The following is a 19,530-nucleotide window of genomic DNA, read 5'->3' as shown; positions in this document are numbered from 1 at the left end:
CCAACATCTGGTGGAGGCAATCGCTGACAAATTCTAAGCAACATTTGACAAAGTTCTGACCGGACTAAAAAAACGTGTCACCATTGAGTACCACAAACTGTCTCATCGTCTACTCATTAAATTTGAAAGTGAGGAAAAATGTATACGTATTAAATTTTGCCCTGACTTGTATGACATTTTGGGTGGAGACTTCAATATGGTCACGGATAAAAAGACCAAAAAAATTCACATGGCAGACATTGGCAACAACGGGCATTTTGCGAGGTATTTTCGTTTCCCGGTAGAACTGAACCAGGGACTGAATTTGATCTTTGTGTACTCCGATGTGGTGGAGTACAACGTGGTGGGACACACCTCCGTGCCGTTACTGCGTGTCATTCCTTTCAAAGTAAATTCTGCCACGAACTCTGACGAGGAAGGTGGAAACACTTACCATGTTCGCCGCGAATTTGTACATCCTCATTATTTGCCTGTCAGCAAGTCGTATTTGGACACGGTCAACATTGCTGTAAAAGGCGATCTGGGACAAAATATTTCATTCACCAAAGGAAATGTCACGGTGATACTCCATTTTCGAAAACGGTTCTCTCACGACTCTTAAGTTATGTATCCAGTGTACCGAGGGGTTGCTCGACAGCGAGGACACGGTTTAGGAGATATGTTAAAATCGGTTTTCGTTCGGTGGCCCCGGTGTTGAAACCGATGGTGACACGCGGATTGCACGCCTTGAAAGATGCCGCACTGACGCAAGACAAAGAATTTCTCCAAAATGTCATCATTGACAAACAAAACCCGAAAGAAGACTTCTTGAGGGCAGGTAGAAATGTCTTGTTGCAAACGGGTAAAGACATTTTAGGCCGACGAGAAACACCTTTCAATGCCCTGTACGCTACCGAGTCAAGCATTCAGCAAGGACAAGGCAGAAAGAGTCGACGAAGAAAACACCCTTTCACCAGACTTCACACTTCTAAAGCTAGAAAGACTAAGAAAAGAAGAACCGTTCGAGACTTAGACGTTTTTGATTATTGAGAAACAGAAAAAAATGATGCACCGAGAGTCATGCGCTTGTTCCAAGTCGGAACTGGATCTGTTTGCCATGGCACCTACCATGATGACCATGCAAGAATCGCAATGGGTGGAATTTCACCCCGTCTCCTCATTGACAGATTCCGCTCCCATCGAGTTTGAAATCAAAGGACAGCCCGAAGATTACATCAATCTGAATAGCAGTTACTTGTACTTGAAAGTCAAAGTTCTAGATAAGGATGATGGTGGAGTAGAAGACACTGAGAATATAGCCCCCGTCAACAATTTCATGCATTCCTTGTTCAGCTCAGTGGACTTGTACTTGAATAACAAACTGGTCAGCAGTAGCATGGATACTTACCCTTACCGTGCCTACCTGGCAAATCTCTTGACGTACGGAATAGATGCCAAGAATACTCATCTCAATGCTTGTGTGCTATGGCAACCTGACGAAGCGAACAAGTTTGACACAATAAGTAAAGACAATGACGGCTTTGAGGAAAGACGAAGCAAAATCTTAAATAAGAAGAGTTTAGAACTGATGGATCGTTTGCATTTGGACATGTGGTTACAAGAGAAATATTTGCTGAACGGTGTAAATGTCCGTTTGAGACTGAATCGCAGCAGTGCCGCTTTCCATTTGTTGGCTGATAGTGCTGCCAAAAGCAAAATCGAGGACGTCAAACTCTACGTACGACGCGTGGAAGTGTTACCTAAAGTGGGAAATGACATCAGTAACACGTTGAGCAGAACGACCGCCAAGTATCCCATACGACGCGTGGAAGTGAAAACGTTCACCATTCCCGCTAACCATCATTCTATGATCGAAGATCATCTGTTTCAAGGACAGTTACCCAAGCGTTTAATCCTTGGTATGGTCCTGAATTCAGCCTTCAACGGAGCCCTCACTGAAAATCCTTTCAACTTTCATCACTTCAACGTGAAGAAAATCGAAGTCAGTCGCGATGGCAAGACCTTGTGTACCCGACGTTTCGGACCGGACTTTGATCCCACGAAGAAGAATTACTTGAGATCGTGCTTGTCCCTGTACGAAGCCACCCTTCAGTTAGGGACCAACACCAGTCACTGCATTATGTACGAGGATTATGCAGGAGGCTATACTTTGTGGGCTTTCGATTTCACTCCAGACCAAGGCAGCGACGGGGGACATTTCCACCCTATAAAATCTGGCCAGATTCGTGTGGAACTTCAGTTTGCAGAACCACTGGACAAGACAGTGAACGTCATCCTGTATGCAGAATTTGATAATACCATAGAAATCAACAGTTTGAGAGAAGTCATTCTAGACTATTAGAAGCTATGGAAGACTGTTATCCCTCTTTGCCTAGTGGAAAAACTTTAGACATGGAATGTGAGGAGACTGTGGAAGAAGTTATCATGATGAAATCCCGATGGCCAGAACAAGAAGAGCATTTAGTCTCCTGTTTTGCCAAAGACTTGGTCGAAAAAATGACGGAATTGATCAAAAAAGATTGCTATGGATGTCAAAACGATCATCCCAGTCAAATTCAGCACGATAAATGCCTGATGCTGAGTCAAGAAGAAAAATTGGACGAGTATCTGGACGAAGCTTGGAGTCTCATCTCGGACGAAGTCGTGTTGCATCAGTGGTATAAAGACTTGCGTGAACATTCTTGTCCACCATTAACCACTCAAGAGATCCATCGTATCGAAGCTCTCCTGGATCAGAGTGAGGAGACTAAATGAAGAAACGGTTATTTGTCAGACATTTTCAAGCAAAAAGTCAGGATCGAATTGATCACTTATTATTGCCTGTGAAGAAAATAAAAACACACAAATCAATGGATACCTGGGAACTTTATTACCTTTTGAACCACAGTTCGTACACTGCTTCTTGGAATCCTGTCGTCTGTGCTAAAGATGAACTCCCTCATCGCAAACCTCAAGACCATCAAGCTTATGTGATCAACACGGACGACAGTCATCTCCCATGAACTCACTGGGTAGCCGCTTACTTTCCTCAAGAAGGATGTGTGGAATATTTCGATTCGTACGGATTGCCCCCTTTGGAAGACGATATCATTGACTTTATGAGAAGAAATGCTCAGACCACCCGATTCAATAATGTGAAATTACAAGGCACAGATTCCTTGGTGTGTGGACAATATTGTGTGTATTTTCTGCATCATCGCAGCCTGGGCTATTCCTTAGAACATTTAGTGACTCATTTTGATCCTCGTTCTTCTTCAAGAAACGATGTGAAAGTAGATCAATGGTTCTGTGACCATTATGCTTATCTTTTGTCTCAAGCTAGGAAACGTAGTGTCCATCAATGGCCTAATGACTTCCAACAGTGGAAATCACAATTTCATTCACAACGTTGTCAACCCTGTTTAAAGTAGAGTGTTAATTGAAAAAAATGTTTGTGATTTGAAAAAAATGTTTGATGTTATATTGTTGGATTATTGTTAAAAATGTTAGAGTTGTTTGTTAGTGTTAAGTGATTTTGAATTAAAAAATGTTGTGTTTTGAAGAAAAAAATGCCTTTGTCTTTTGTTTGGCTATAGGAATCTTGATTCATGCTCTTTGACTTCTTACTATCCCTCTCATGACACTCATTGAACATTGCAGCTCGAAAACCGTGGAGGGATGTTTTCCTTCACGTCCGCGCTTTGACTTTAAAGCCGGGGCAGCCTCCAGTCTAACCATCCATTGTCGACTCATCCTCCTACGTAAATGTGCTCCAAACTAGCTAAGCTAAACGAAGCCTACGTGAATTTGCATTGGGTCAGACACAGTCTGATACCGAAGCCAGAAGAGATAGAGAATGTGAGAATGTTAAAAGTCACTGAAGACCTGATAGAAGAGCTCTTCAGAGAAGAAGTGAACAGGGAGAAAGAAGAATGGACAGAGAAGTACAGACTTCAGAAACAGCAGAGAGAGCAGCAACAGCAACAACAGCAGCAGCAGGAACCTGAACCTGACAGAGGCTTTGTCGATTGTCGTATCGACACCAAAGAGTTCTTCTTCTCTTTCCGAAGGAGCAGACCTATCGTCAGAAAGTCTATCATCAGAGGACGTCGCATTCTTAGAAACTAAAAGATCGCCCTAGCTTCAGCTTCACACAAGCAAAAAAACAGCCCTTTTCAGGGCTACCCAATACTCTAGAAAAGAAAAAACAATCGATTTGCCAATGTGTGTATGTAGAGTAGTGTGAATATAAACACTAACTCTTTTCTGGTGTGATTGTATGTGTTTGTGTGGATAGTAGATAATGATCGTATTTTTTTTGTTGTTGCTGTTTGACGTGCGTGGAGAGTAGATTTGGGGTTTGATTTGATTGCTTTGCGTATGTGAATAGTATATTATTTGTTTAATGAAATTTTTTAGAATAGTGATGGGCAGTGTAAAAAAAGTGAGTAAGTGTTTCTTTTAGGTCCGCGCGTTGTTTGGTCATAATCTAGGTAATATAAATTTTGTTTTAGGGGGATGTTTTCCTTCACGTCCGCGCTTTTAGTAAAATTGAAAATCGCTTGGCAGTCTTGCTACCCTTGTTGATTGATCAACACCAGAATGAACACCAGACTAGCAAAACTTGTAGAACTCCAGATGCACCTGGAATATGCCAGGCGCATAGTAAATGAACTGGTCGCGGAGGCCATCGTTGAAGAGGGAAGGATGAAAGAGGAGGAAAGAAGAAAAAAAAGAAGAGGAGGAAAAGGAGAGAGGAAATTTCAGAATCCCAGAGACAGAAGATTGGGATTCTGAAGCCACTTATCCCGATAAAATGAAAAAATTGCAAGACGTCCTGGACAATTTGGGCATGATGGAGCAAGTGTTAGTTAGGCTAAACGAGGATCACTATTCTTATAGTCCCCATCGAGTGAAGATGGAGATTAACAACTTACGAAAACTAAAGGAAATCATCAGTGATCTGTTGAAAGAAATAAAGGAGGAGAAGGAGGATGATGAGGAAAGGATAAGGATGAGAGCATGGAACGAAAAAAATGAAAAAGAAGAAGAAAATGAGAAGAGGAAGAAAGAAGAGGAGGAGAAGCAGAAAGAAGAGAAAAAGAAGAAAAAGAAGGAAGAAAAGAAAGAAAAGAAGAGAAAAGTATAGCAGATAAAATAAGAAGCTGGTGGAGAAATAGAAGAAATTAGAAGAAGAAGAAGACAAGCAAAGGCCCTTCTCAGGGCCACTCCAATCTCTCGAAAAGAGATAGACTTTCAATTGCCTAGCCCAATTTATTTTATTTTTTTAAAAAAATCCCATGTTCAATTTCCTTTGTCCCTAGACAGACCCACACTCTATTCCCATGTTCAATTCCCCTTGTCCCCATACTGACCCAGCCATTTTTCCCATGTTCAATTCCCCTTGTCCCTATATTGACCCAGCCATTTTTCCCATGTTAAATTTACATTGTCCCTATATTGACCCAAGGGTGTTTTTAATGGTATGCCCTATAGTCCCTACGGTATCCCTATTCACTACTATTAAACTTGTATCTCACCGGGGCAATATGCCATATAATATTATTCGCAACATGCTTACAACAGCACCGCTCCGGTGGACTAATGGTTAGAGCGTCCGCCTGGGATGCGGGGTTCGTGGGTTCGATCCCCGGCCGAGTCATACTAAAGCCTTAGAAAAATGGTAATAACAGCTGCCTCACTTGGCGCTCAGCATTAAGAGGTTAGTGTTTGGACTGGTTGGCCTGGTGTCACGATAATGACTGGGAGAGGACAGCGTGCTACATGTGTGCGGCATGATGCCCCAGTGCTAAACATCACTATACACTGTCACACTGCAGACATCGTAGCGATATGACTGAAAAATTGTTAAAGCTACGTTAAAAATCAAAATCGCACACACACACACACACACACACACACACACACACACACACACAAAACAGCATGTTCTGAACAGTATTTATAAGTGCTGATAATTTTATGGGCAGCGTGCTTTCAATACGTAAAGCAAAATCCTGTTGAATCGATTTGGATTTTATTTTCACAATAGCTTCCGCGTCAGCGCATACAACTTTCATCGTTTGGGAATGCCAGCCCTGCTCTTTTGTCTAAACCTGGTTTATCTTATAGACTATCCGTATCTCGTTCTCTCGAAATGAACGAGACAATTACGGCTGATCTGCTGTATTGTATGTAATTCACAATAAATGCTAGTATGTATGTATGTATGTATGTATGTATGTATGTATGTATGTATGTATGTATGTATGTATGTTTTAATACAAATAATACTATCATACAGGAGTCCAGGGATAGCACATTCCGTTCTGTCTGGTGTATATTTATAGTTCCTATAATTATTTCTATATACCATAATATCTTTCATAGGAATCCCTAATGACTGTGTAGATACATGAGAAGTAATTGCATGCTCGTCATGCGAGTGAATCTGCTATACACGAGTGAATCTGCTACACACGAGTGAATCTGCTACACACGAGTGAATCTGCTACACACGAGTGCATATATCACTGATTGAGTAACATCACTTTGGTGATGTGATCTTAGTCGTGAGGGAATATGGGTTCGTGTGTGCGGACAAGGTGATGGGTGCCATTTTCCCGCGGACCTGGGTTCGAATGTCCGTAAAGTACGAGTTAAAAATTCTCTAACCTGTATGACAGTATTTTTTGTATTAAAATATAAGTTCTACCTTCTGTTGTCAAGCACACTTCTATAGGAATCCAGGTCTGGTGAATATTTCTCTTTCTCTTCTCTCTCTCTCTCTCTCTCTCTCTCTCTCTCTCTCTCTCTCTCTCTTATAAGATATATAGTATCGTAGTCTGCCTTTTGGCGAATACGAACAGTCGTACAGGCTCACATTTGCAGAACTTTGTTATCCCAATAACTATATCGTAATTGCAAAATTCACTCACGAACATACCATTTTCGTAGCACATTGGACAACAGTAGTCTTTGGCTTTTAACCGGTAAAAATTACATGAGATGACGTGCCCCCCCCCCCCCCCCGAATTACTAAGGTATTATTGTACTGACAATTAATGACATGGCTCGTTTTTACGTAATGACCATTACTTGTTCCTACATAAATAACTCCTCTACCGGTCCTTCAAGTCGAGTCTAACTGTAAAATACAAAGATCTTGTTCTGCCGTAGCATGATGCGCTGGCGACGGCAGATTTAAGTCTGCAGTTTGCAAATGAACTCGTCTTACAAGCGAGCATGTATGGTATTTACGTATTTTGAATGGATTTTGGCACAATCAAATTGACAGGAAACGAACAAAATTTCAGTACATCATGCATCTCTATCACCACTGTGGTAATTATACACTTGTAAAGTGCACTGTAGCAAAAGTCTATTACTATAATGATATAACAAATTTAACCTATTTCTGTCTCGACTTTGGCCAAATTCCTACGTGAATGCGTGCGTAATTGCTTTGGGCGTAACCAGAGGAAAATGAATAAATAAGCGCACGTATCTTAAAGAAATAAACGATTTTAAGATTTATATATAACCAAGTACATATCAACAGATTTTACTATGAATGCCCTCGATGAAAATTTACCACAGGCGTACAAAACAGAGCATATTCATGGCCCTAACAGGTACTGTATGTAGTACAAAACATCGTGTGCACTATACAAGTAAATGTTAGATTCCATTGTTATTTAGACTGCAGGCCCTGCTGATCTGTCTAGGTTGTATGAAAAAGGAGCTTCACCAAAAAAAAAAATAATAACCAAAAACCTGGACAATACAAGATCTTAGTAACTTCGAGTAGAAAAATCAATGTTAGTTCCATTGAGATATATGAATTTTAATAGCCCCAGCCTACGCAGATGAAATCGCAGTTGTAAAAGGTTCATCTTTACAAGTCATTGTGGGTAATTTTCAGCATGGTATTATGGATCTGACTGGTCGTAGATTATCATTTGAAAAGATTATTGTATTGATATTGTGGTGAAATAGTAAAACACCTTGCATAAAATTATCCATGACTGCCAAAATGTAAATTTGTACAGGCGTTTATGCATTTTCGTCGTCTGCTGCAAATTATTATTGTAATTGAATATGAAATTCATTTAACATGTTCAGTATAAACTATTCAATATAACTGATGTTTGTAGTAATCAGATTTAATATGTTACAGTGCTTTTTGATCTTTTGAAAGTAGGTAGAGCATATATCTATATATATATATATATATATATATATATATATATATATATATATATATATATATATATATATATATATATATATATATATATATATATTGTTATGAATAGTAAATTCAATTTTTTGTTTGCTAGTTTAAGTCTTTTTATTACATTATATTGTAATGTAACATTGAATGCTGGACTTGACCTTGTCCAAAATTTAGTTAATTTCTGCTTTACCTGATTGATTTTGTTTATTTTATTTATTGTAACAACTAGCACATAGTTAAATTATTCTCTCCTTGTATGGGCTTAATATCAGGATCATTATTAATATAAGAGGTAAATATGTTAATTTGGGTCCAAGATTTGGAGTGTTTAAGTGAATTATACATAATCCAGGTAATTGTGTTGTAAACATCATGATCATTTTAGCTGGTTATTTTCCATTAGGTAATGTGAGTTTTTATAAAATGCTAATTGTCACATGAGGTCATGTAGAGAACTATATAATCTCGTGATTGTGAGGACTTGTTCACGCGTTTGTTAACATCAAGCACTTTCAAGTTGTATTATTTTTTGACCAGTTGGGCTGAATTATATTTTCTTCAAATTATTGAATTGAAGTGAATATTTTCTCTGGAAATACAAAAGTTCTCTAATAAAGTTCCTGGATAAAGACATTCATTGGAATTTATACTGAATTCAAACCTGGAATTATATTTATGTGATTCAGTAAAATCCTGTTGACACGACATGTAACTACAGCTCTTGTAAAAGACATGTTATCGTCTTCAGTTTTGGATTGTTTGGGGACGTGATCTGAGTTTAATTCAGCACTTTAAATTACTAGGACTTGTGTCTCTAATTTTTTTGATTATTTTTTTCTTGTTGTCACTTTGCGTTCTATCGACATAAATTATTTGTTAAATTTTACAAAGTTGTTGTCTTTCAATCTTTTTTGCTAGTTAATGTAAGATCATAGACTCGTAACAAAATATATATATATATATATATATATATATATATATATATATATATATATATATATATATATATATATATATATATATATATATATATATATATATATGGCAGATCATATAATTGCTTAGAAATCTTGTACAAGAAATATTTCATTCTGTTTCAGATATCTATTCTGGTCGGATATTGGCGTTGAACCTAAAATTGAGAGGGCCCTACTAAATGGACGAAATAGGAAGAAAATAGTATATTAATGATATACGCTTTCTATAGTTTTCTTGTCAGAAATATCAATATGTTTGAAAGAACTTCATCAATCATTTAAGCTAATGATTCCCATGCTTTTGACTTGGCCCATTAGGTGTAATTATGAATTTATAAAATTCTTCCACTTCGAAGAGTAATAACATCCGTGTAAATAGTGCATTTTCTCTACACAATAGTCCGAATTTTGTGTCATATACAATTCTTTTCCGAGGATGGAATTTTCTTATCCGAAACCGATTCAAGATGAATGATCATTTTCCTCACATTCGTAAAGAAAAATTAACTCTAAAGTCAATTTGGTGTATTGTGAGTAATGGTGTAACTTTCAAACATCAAAACATCTACTGAATGTTCCCTTTCCTCAAGAAGGGGCGCGAAGAGGTGCACTGAAAAATTGAGACTAAAACCAAAAACGTTCAAGGGACTATTAAAAACATATAAGCTTTCAAAGAAAATTTTTCAAGATCGCTTATGTACAATTGCCTGAACTGAGTGGTGCAGATTACTCTTGCAATGACCCAAATTTGAAGAGGTAAAATAAAGTTTACGCATGACCATAACAATAATCGAGACAGACAAAAATAAAATAATATAGTCCTCGATTCCAACTTTACCTTTATAAAAAATAATAATTATGTGATGATCATATAATTTTATAAAAAAAAGAAATTAAAATAAACAAAGCCCAATGTTTTTATTCGAAATCGATTAATCAATGCGAAACGTCTTGCGTGCCGGACACTAGGCTCAGCATATGGTCATTTTAGTAAATACACGTTCTGCAATAAATGATGATGTGAAACAGTGACCATATTATGATAGACGTCGGGCAGTTTTTACAGGATTATGTGCAATGTGCTCGCAGTGGAAGGTAAAATGAGGCAAGTCAGCAGTAACGTGATGCAAGATAATGATATCTTCCACTGGTGTTTTACTCTGCAAAAAGCGCTCACATACATACACACGCTTTTTTAACACGTCATTCATAAACTGAGCAAGTATAATATATGCTTCTATTTTACATCAGCACAGTCAGGTTATTTAGTGCTGAGGCAATTGGGATAAACAAACGTGCCAGGAAAACACACCGCGTTAGCCGACCTGGACTGACTTGACGTTTGATTCCAACCTGGACCCTGTCGGTCGCGATCTCGGCATGCTAACCACATTCTGCCTCAGTTACTCATCTCGGACGAAATACGGGAGATCGCATTGGGACTATGCTGTATGTTTTATAACAATTAGTTATACAGCGCTTCGATTTTGAACTGTAACCATGATGAACAAGCGTAGTTATAAACATCAGTATATTTACACACACTATAAAGCTAATTGATATAAAGTACGCTGTCATTACACACATAAGTTGCAAGAAAAAGCCAAATCACTAAGAAACTGTTTGAAAACTTAGTAAAATGGTTAAACACATGATTTACCAAGTTAAGAGAATGTACATTTAGCGTTCCTCCGCTCTTACGACTAAGCGTCCATCATCTTACGACTAATCGTCCACTCTTTTGACTAATCGTCCACTCTTAGTCGTACTCGTCCGCTCTTACGACTAGTAGTCTACTATTACGAATAATCGTCAACTCTTACGAATAAGTCTTGATATATTTGCGGTATATACGAAGGAGAGGAAGAATTACGCGTACATTAATTGGTGACAAGGTGCTGAATAGTAGCTATGTAGATACAGATTTAAATAAAATAGATATGGAAATCCAGTCGTGGTTCAAAACAACGTGAAGAATATTTTTTTCTCTCAATGTACCATGTTATCTTTATAAGATGTAAGCTCTATGTTATGAATATAATTTGAATATTTGTTTTAGTATCCAGGCGTTGCAAAAAGTAGAGAGGAGACCCCAACAACTCTGCTAGTCGATCCGGAAACTGAGAGGTGATAAAAATGTTCTTGCTCAAGTTTCTAATTATGGATGACAAAATCACTTATTTCTCTGATGTACCATAAACGTAAATTTATATAAACATATGAAGTTTATTTTTTATGTGTGCGTGTGTCTGTGGCTCGCTGAAATACTTTTCATCCATATGTTGATTTGTCTTCATTCTTACATGGACATTTTAATTCCATTTAGTCCGTAATAGATTTTAAATTAAGAGTATAGATGTATATTGAGCATATATTGAGAAAGCGTAATTATGCTGTAAAGAATACATAATATACATATCTTAAGACTTCAGACCATTACTAAAAGTTGCATCTTGAAACCTGCATTAATACCCCAAAACATTTGAAAACAAATCTCTGCTAATAATGCTTGGCACATTTTATAATCAACATGCTTTTAATGTGGACTTACCTTTAGACTGGGTGTATTTTCCCAGTAACTAGAGTTGCTAGGCGACAGGAAAGTAATATATGTGTATGTACACTTACGTAGATCTGATTCAATTTTTAATTTTGATTTTTAATTCAAACTTTAAATATATGTTGATCAACTTAATTCACAGATGATTCTCTGATATAGTTTGGAACCTGTGTGGTTATTTTTTTCTAAATCAGATTTTCTGCTCTAAATGCTGACTTGTCTGCATGCAAATTAGACCTTAATCATAAGAATTGGCTGCATTACTTTCAAGACCAAAACATCACATTAATTGGGTGGCTTTTGTTTCGTAGTAGGATTAGTTTTGCTAGCAGCTTAACTGCAAGGCAGTCGTCTACCTTTTTTCTGAAAAGACAAAATATCCAGTAAGATCCTTTGTATTTTATTAGGCTCTATTGGCTGACAAAATCTGGTTTCGTAGCTTCCAGTGACCTAGATGGGAAAGGAATTAAATGGTTTTCCACGACCGAACAAGATTATTTTGATATGGATATGTTTAAGGTAGGTCCCTATTATAACTTAGAGCATGCGCAAAGAAGTACAATCGGCAAGAATGCACAAATTCAGTGTATAAATTAATGGAGGAGCATCTCAAAACGTTTCAAGCCAAGTTCAAGTTACTTGCGTCTTGATGCTATCTATGTATTGTTTTATGTATCGATCCGTCTATCCTTGTTTCTCTCCTAACACATTCTGAATATTAATGTGGTTTTAGTGCTATAATATCTATGGACTGCAATGTGTATGTCTATCAGTCTTGCGACATATAATACCAGCAATTATTGACTGTTGACTTTCGCTCGCAATTATCTTTTTTATACTTGCTGAGTAATTGTTTAGATAACCGTATACATTTCGGTTTATAGCTTTTTATCAAAATGCACGTGCTAATTTAGACGACAGAAGACAAATAAAATAAATATTAATGAGTTATTAATTCAAATGCCAGAACTATCAATAACCCATCTACATAGCAGATCCCCAACCCCTCACGAAACATATTTAAAGCAAAAAAATGACATAATAATAATAATATTTATACGCAAATGCATTGAAGCAACCCAGTTAAACAGAAAAAGCGTAAAAAAGTAGCTGTTTTTTCTTCTTCTCAAAATACGTGAACCGGAATCTTTGTGACATAACGATAAACACACACAAAATTGTCCAAATGAATCACCGTCACAGTGTGTGTACAAATGAAGTTGCCCAGCCCAAAAGGCACCTTGAATGTGGCGGTTTAGTTTATGATTTGTAAACAGTTGCGTGAAACTAGGAAACAAAACGTCTGAACTGAAAACAAATTACTATTGTGCAGGAAAAGTTCTGCGAACAGGAAATTTAACCTCCGCCTTGGGTGGTGTAGTAGGTTTTTCCTAAGTGCTAAACCACATGGTCAGATACACGACTCACTGAGATGGGCATTATTCTAAACTTTATAGCAAAACACGGAAAGGTACTTGTTTATAAACATTTCAAGAGTTATAGCATAATCATATATTAAAACTTTGTTAATTAAATACATCGGATATGAAGATCTGTATACTAGATATACCCAGGGCCGGCGCTACCATATAGGCAAACTAGGCAGCCGCTTAGGGCGCTGATTTCAGGGGGCGCATTTTTAACTTTTTTTTTTACTGTTTATAAATTTGGAAATTGATATTTTCGGGGGGGGGGGGCGCCATAATCTAAATTTGCCTAGGGCGCCAGATAGTCTGGCCGGGTCTGGCGCCGGCCCTGGATATACCTAATCGAAATTCGAGTTAGAGGAAACTAATACAGAACGAGTAAGACAAGCGTAAACAAGAGTCATTATGAAAATAACTTAGATATACATTTCAGAAAAATGTAAATGAATACAGGTGCACGTGCTAACCACTATAGGTTTTGATGATTATACATGTCAAATAAGTACATCATGGACGTTAAAAGCAGCTAAGAATACGCAGTCAGGTTTCTCCATTTATGTGAATACAATTCATAAATAACAGTACAGGCTACGAGAATAGGGTGAAGTGGGTGAATACGGTTGTCTTATAAATGACTGTCTAGGTTGAGGAGTTAAATCAATTTGAAAAATACAAATCCTGTGGTATTCAAAGATGAAGATGAGAAAGTGTTACCTAAATAGACACATGCTGTATTTGAGAAATAATACGTAAAGGCTGAGTTAGCAACCGTGATCATGGATAAGGCAAGTACTAAGGTCACGACCATAGACACTGTCATTTGAATTATAGGTACCGAAACTATATCGCTCTATTCGTTTATAAATTGTCAGATTATGCATTCGTCTATTCATCAAAAAACTTGTAAAATTTATCCAGACGATGAGGTAATATAAAATTCTCAACAATGAAGAAACATTTATTTTTATTTGGTAAAGATTTCTTATTAGATAGACAAACGAAGGATGGGTAAAGAAGTAACAATTTAAACACTGTCATGTTTGTAAACAACTTGTCGCTTAAGTGACAGTAAGAGCAGTTGGCCAAATATTTGAATGATGGCGAGTTTGTGCATCATTGTAAATACACGCAACCTTGATATCTGAGAAATGGTGCATTCCATATGAGACAAAATTTGAATATCAATGCAAAAAATGATTCTCATTAAAAAGAACATACAATTGAGCACGTGCAAATATTGCTTATTCAGTCACAAAAGCACCAGGTAATGCATTTTTATTCAGGTAAAATAACCACCAGATATCTAGCATCACAATGAACAAAATAGAATTGTCTGCATCTTAGGATAAGCGATTATAACTTGACAACGTGAGCACAAAACCTTACCGTCAAGTCAATGTCTTAAGTTGAATTGGAAACTCTAGCTTGAAAACATTGTCTCTACCTTTCCTGAACGAATGTCCATACCAGCACTGGATTTCTTTACTAAAAAACCGTCTTAAAATGACTTGTTGATCATAAATTAAATCACTGCTCATATAATGCCTGGATATCTGGGCAATATTATTTTTGCTGATGATCTTAAATAGACAGTCATTTTGAAATAGGGTTTTCATTAGACGGGTCATTACGGTCTGACATAAATGGAAATTACTAACTTTCTATACGACGGCCATGGTTATCCTGAAAGTGTGTTTTGCTCTAAATATGTGGCTATATCTAAATGTGTGGCTATATCTAAATATGTGGCTATATCTAAATGTGTGGCTATATCTAAATGTGTGGCTATATCTAAATGAGATTACCAAAAATATCCTTCTTACGATAGCTAGTTGGTCCAAAATGAAAATGCCAGTCGTGCATTAAATATATCTGCCACAATTATTGTTAGAAATATCTTTATCTCACTAATCCATCCGAAAGGTTGATAATTACGACATAGGGTCTTCACCAAAAGATTTCTAATATTGTCTATTTTGTCATAGATGAAAATGGAGCACATCTGACCGACATTACATCCACAATAGCGGCTAACTTGAAAATTGTGCAGTCTCGGAAGAATATCTGAGATAATTTCAACAATCATGAATTAAAGGAAAGGATGTATCTGAACTTGAGTTCCTGGATAATCTTTCCGTTCAGTAGAGCGTTAATCCCTTCAATAGACTTTTGCTGTTTTATTGTTTTGGTCCAAAAAATTAAATTGAGATTCGTTTGGATTTAAAAACTACAAATCGTTCCAGATTTGGTCGCTTTAGCATCACAATTTCTTCGTTGTCGCCACTTGCAAACTTTCTTTACTTTCTCATGTACTTTACGAGTTTACGAGTTTTTCATAGCCATCGCGAATTAAAACAGATCTCGCCTCATTTTACGTAGATATTGCAGCCGGTCGACATTCACTAATTGCAAAACAGAACCCAGTGAATGAAATTATATTTCTCACCATGGGCAAACTTTTCATTAAACGCCTTAAATAAATGCGCGATAAAGTAGTTAACGGATAGTTTTAGGCTTAATGGATACAATCATATACCGAAGTGTATTTGTATAACCCGTGCAGATACTTTTAATTAAATTTTAATTTTTGTTAGAAAAGAATAATTTGGGAATCGTAAAATAGTGAACACACTATTGCTTGGCAAACCAACAGCAATAATAACACAAACATATAAAAACAAAAAACAAATTACGTTTAAACTGAATGTTGAAAGTATCATTTTATTATAATATCATTTTATTATAATGAATCAATTATGACTCTTTATTCTTCACTATGTTCTGTATGAAGCATAACACTTAGAATATGCATCTGATGATGAAATCCTTCTGTTAAACTTCCCTAACAATAAAACAATCACTTAAAAATAAATAATTTCCACTGCGTACATTGTTTTTGTTGCCCTAAAGCTGTATACTATCAAAACTTCCGCAATGAACATTAGTTAATGTGATTGTTTCCATTTGCATACGACGATTGCATGCTTTCTCAAAAGGGCACGTGTCATTCAATTACTATCGTCAGTCTTGAAAATTAAGTATATTTTGTGCAATTCAAACAGATATGTATGCTTCTAATGATTAAAAACTTCAGATTGTTTCAACTAAAAATATAGAATCAAACAAAAATAATTTCCATTGATTATTTTATTTCCATTGCTTTCCATTTTTTTATTGCGTATTTTAGACATACCGATCTATAATCCACTGATCACGTTCTACAAAAGCTAGACCGTTTATGAAATTCTTTTTACAAACGGTGAACTGCATACTCTTTCGTTTAGGACACTTCTACGTCCTTTAGCTATGCTAAGCTGTCGGCATTTGAAGTGCCCCCCCCCCCATCCCCCACCTGTCATCCAAGAATTTTAAAGGCTTTTGAGTTTTTTATTGCCCATAGTGTCGGTGTTTAATTTTCTGTAACAAATAAAAAAGAATTAGGAAAAAAAAAGTATTTATTATTCTTGTTCAAGGGTTGCTTTTTGCTATCTGTATTTTGTTATTTTACAGTCATGCTCACAATGTCCCTGGAAGTGGTCCCTTTATTTTACACCCCAGTTTATTTCTTTATGACTGGCACTTCCCTCCTCAGACAATGGGTCATGCGGTTGATTTCTGTATCATGGTCGATACATTATAGTGATCATGGCCAAGGATAAATCTAATGTATTGTATGTTTTATATATGCTATATTGTTTTAATCATGTGTATCGTGTTTGTATTACGGATGGACAATTTATATAACTCAACACTGCGTTATGGTTAACATAATAAAATACAGAATACTGTGCAAAGACGAATTCATAAGTGACGATAGCAGTTATCTTCTTGTCTGGCGGCTAAATTTCCTACTGGATGTAGTAAAAATACCTAATACGAGAGGGAGATAACTGGGTTACCGGAAGATCTATTAACTCTCACACTGCAGACATCGTAGCGATATGACTAACAATCCAACACACACACACACACACACACACACACACACACACACACATCATCCTCACCATGATGTTGGTTTTGCTATAATTTCATCTGTGCTGTTGATTTTTATAAATTTTTGATGTTACTATATATATTATCCTGTTTCAAAACTTTGTTGCAAATTATTTTGTATTCAAAGCCTTTGATAGAATTCAAATGACTGCTGAGCTAAATCACATGAATGCTATTGGAACAACTATACCATCAGCTAACATACGCAATCGTGCGATTGCAATGCCTTCAGAAGCCGAAACTATGTTCATACTTGCCTCTATCCATTTCAAGGCCATGCATAGGATTTTGTGTTGATTTTTCACGCCTTTTTAGTATTCGTTGTCAATTAAAAAATCAAGTTTGGTCTCGTTAATTTCTCGAAGATGTTCCCGTGTTTCTTTGGTTTTATACACTAGCAACAAACGCTACTCTATATATAGTGTAACAATTTAATCTGGTACAAATCCAATGGCTATCATTATTGTTAAGTTGGAATGAATAAGTTTAAATACTTCTCTGTTACTCATTTATGTTGGTAAACCAGTTGTAAACTTAATAGGTTTCATTATGCAATAGTAAGCCCAGATCTAAATGTCACGTGGCAAATTGTGTTGATTGTAGCATAAACGTTAGCACACTTTAAGTGTACTATCATAGAATATTTAAATTAAAATTTGTTTGTACGCAGTTAAATATTATTTCTAAAATCCGTTTTTCTAACAACCAGCTGTTAACTGATATAGTGAAAATGTAATTATCGGCTTTGCTATTTCTTCAACTTATATTATTAATGGTAAACTAAGCATACTTTTGAGAACTAATTTAGGTGCAGCGTTGTAAATGTGTTAATGATCATTTTGTTTTGCTAGACATTAAGTTATGTATCAGCTGTTAACGTAAGCCATCTTCAGAACAGATTTAACTTTCCATTATAACAGTTTTGCTATTGGCATGTAAATAATTACTTTTCGCTGTTGTAAGATGTTTCACGTGTGCTTTGTTTGATTGTGCATTGCTCTTGTCAGCTTCCTTTGCTATTATGTATTTTAAGATGTTCAACATAGCTACTACACAACCTATCACATAATATACTCTATTGTTTATGAGCTCGTTTCATTTCGTTCGTCTTGTATTTTCACGCAATGCATTTGTACAAAAATCTTCCTTTTTCAAACGTTCAGGTTTTTGCTCGTTCAAAGGCCTGTGAAAGTTTCCCAAGTTGCCTTCCGATTTGAACTAGAAGTAGAACTTTGTTCTTTGCGAAGTGACCATTTCTGATATTGTTCCAGACATTGTTCTAACTTTGGATTTATTGCACATTTGTCTTTTTCACCTTCCTTTTATCTTACAATGAGTTTTATAAGATATATAAACAAGATTTCAATATGGAAAGAAGGGTAATTATAAATGTACGTACGAGTAGTGAAAATACTTTAAAATTTAATATGGTAAATAAAAACAATTATTATATGCTCATTTTTTCCCGTTAACTTTACATTGTCAGAATCGTGCAATATTGTCCGATACTGAACCCGCGCGACAATACACATATAGCATTCACGTGCATATAAAGGAACTACTTTCTATTGTAAACAAACAATTGACGCATACGCCAGCACTTTTGATTTTGTACACACGTCATGTACACTCACGTAAGATGCTCTTTACGTTGTGGTTGGTTAAATTTGTTTCTGAATGAACTAAAACAGATGTTTCGTGGACTGCCACATACCAGCTGTGTTGCCACATTCCGCGTTGATACAATGTTTCGGATTTAGGCTGGCTACAGTATACAACATACGCAAGATAAGGTCCTTACAAATAAAATACAAGTGACAAGTCATATACTCTCTTCTTTAGCTGGTGATAAGAATGGCAAAATAAAATATACTTGCAGTTTTACATCCTGAATTTCCTCAAAATGTATTTTCTTAATTCTGCAAATCCGAATTACACGAACCATGTCATCGGTTCTCAATCTGGATTACACATTTCGAAATTGTACTGTAATTTCCATGATAAGTGCAATTACATCCTCCTTACTGCACTCAAAATGAAGTAAGCATTAAATTCCACAGCGTCTTTTTGATAACTGCAATTGAAAGACTTCATATTTTTTCCACATTATGATTTCAAACATTCAATGACAGAAACAGAAATACATTTGCAGATGTCAACACGCTTCTCCATAGTTTCTTCAATCTCATGTATTTCATGTGGATTTGTCACATACAGATCCAGTCAATAATCACGAAATTTCCTAGAATCGAGAAAAAGACCAAAATCTATTCATTCCAGATCAAATGGAAAAGTTATTGCAATGCACATTCATTCACAATATGACTCCAAATTTCAATTTTAACCAGACAT

General features: G+C 36.2%; 1 protein-coding gene across 2 annotated transcripts in view; it reads left to right on the top strand.

The window, feature by feature from the left end:
* LOC149775420 (low-density lipoprotein receptor-related protein 2-like) overlaps window positions 1–19,530 on the top strand; it is a 233,125-nt gene that overhangs the window by 50,654 nt on the left and 162,941 nt on the right. For both annotated transcript variants that reach the window (XM_089942933.1, XM_089942934.1), the window contains exons 8-10: window positions 9,319–9,397; window positions 11,255–11,322; window positions 12,163–12,274. In XM_089942933.1, the coding sequence (XP_089799059.1) occupies window positions 9,319–9,397; window positions 11,255–11,322; window positions 12,163–12,274 (259 nt within the window). The remainder of the gene's footprint in view (window positions 1–9,318; window positions 9,398–11,254; window positions 11,323–12,162; window positions 12,275–19,530) is intronic.

Source organism: Sinohyriopsis cumingii, chromosome 19 (genome assembly GCF_028554795.1).
Source record: "Sinohyriopsis cumingii isolate HCF-2022 chromosome 19, ASM2855479v2, whole genome shotgun sequence".
NCBI classification, from domain to species: domain Eukaryota; kingdom Metazoa; phylum Mollusca; class Bivalvia; order Unionida; family Unionidae; genus Sinohyriopsis; species Sinohyriopsis cumingii.
This window is presented reverse-complemented; position numbering and strand designations above follow the sequence as displayed.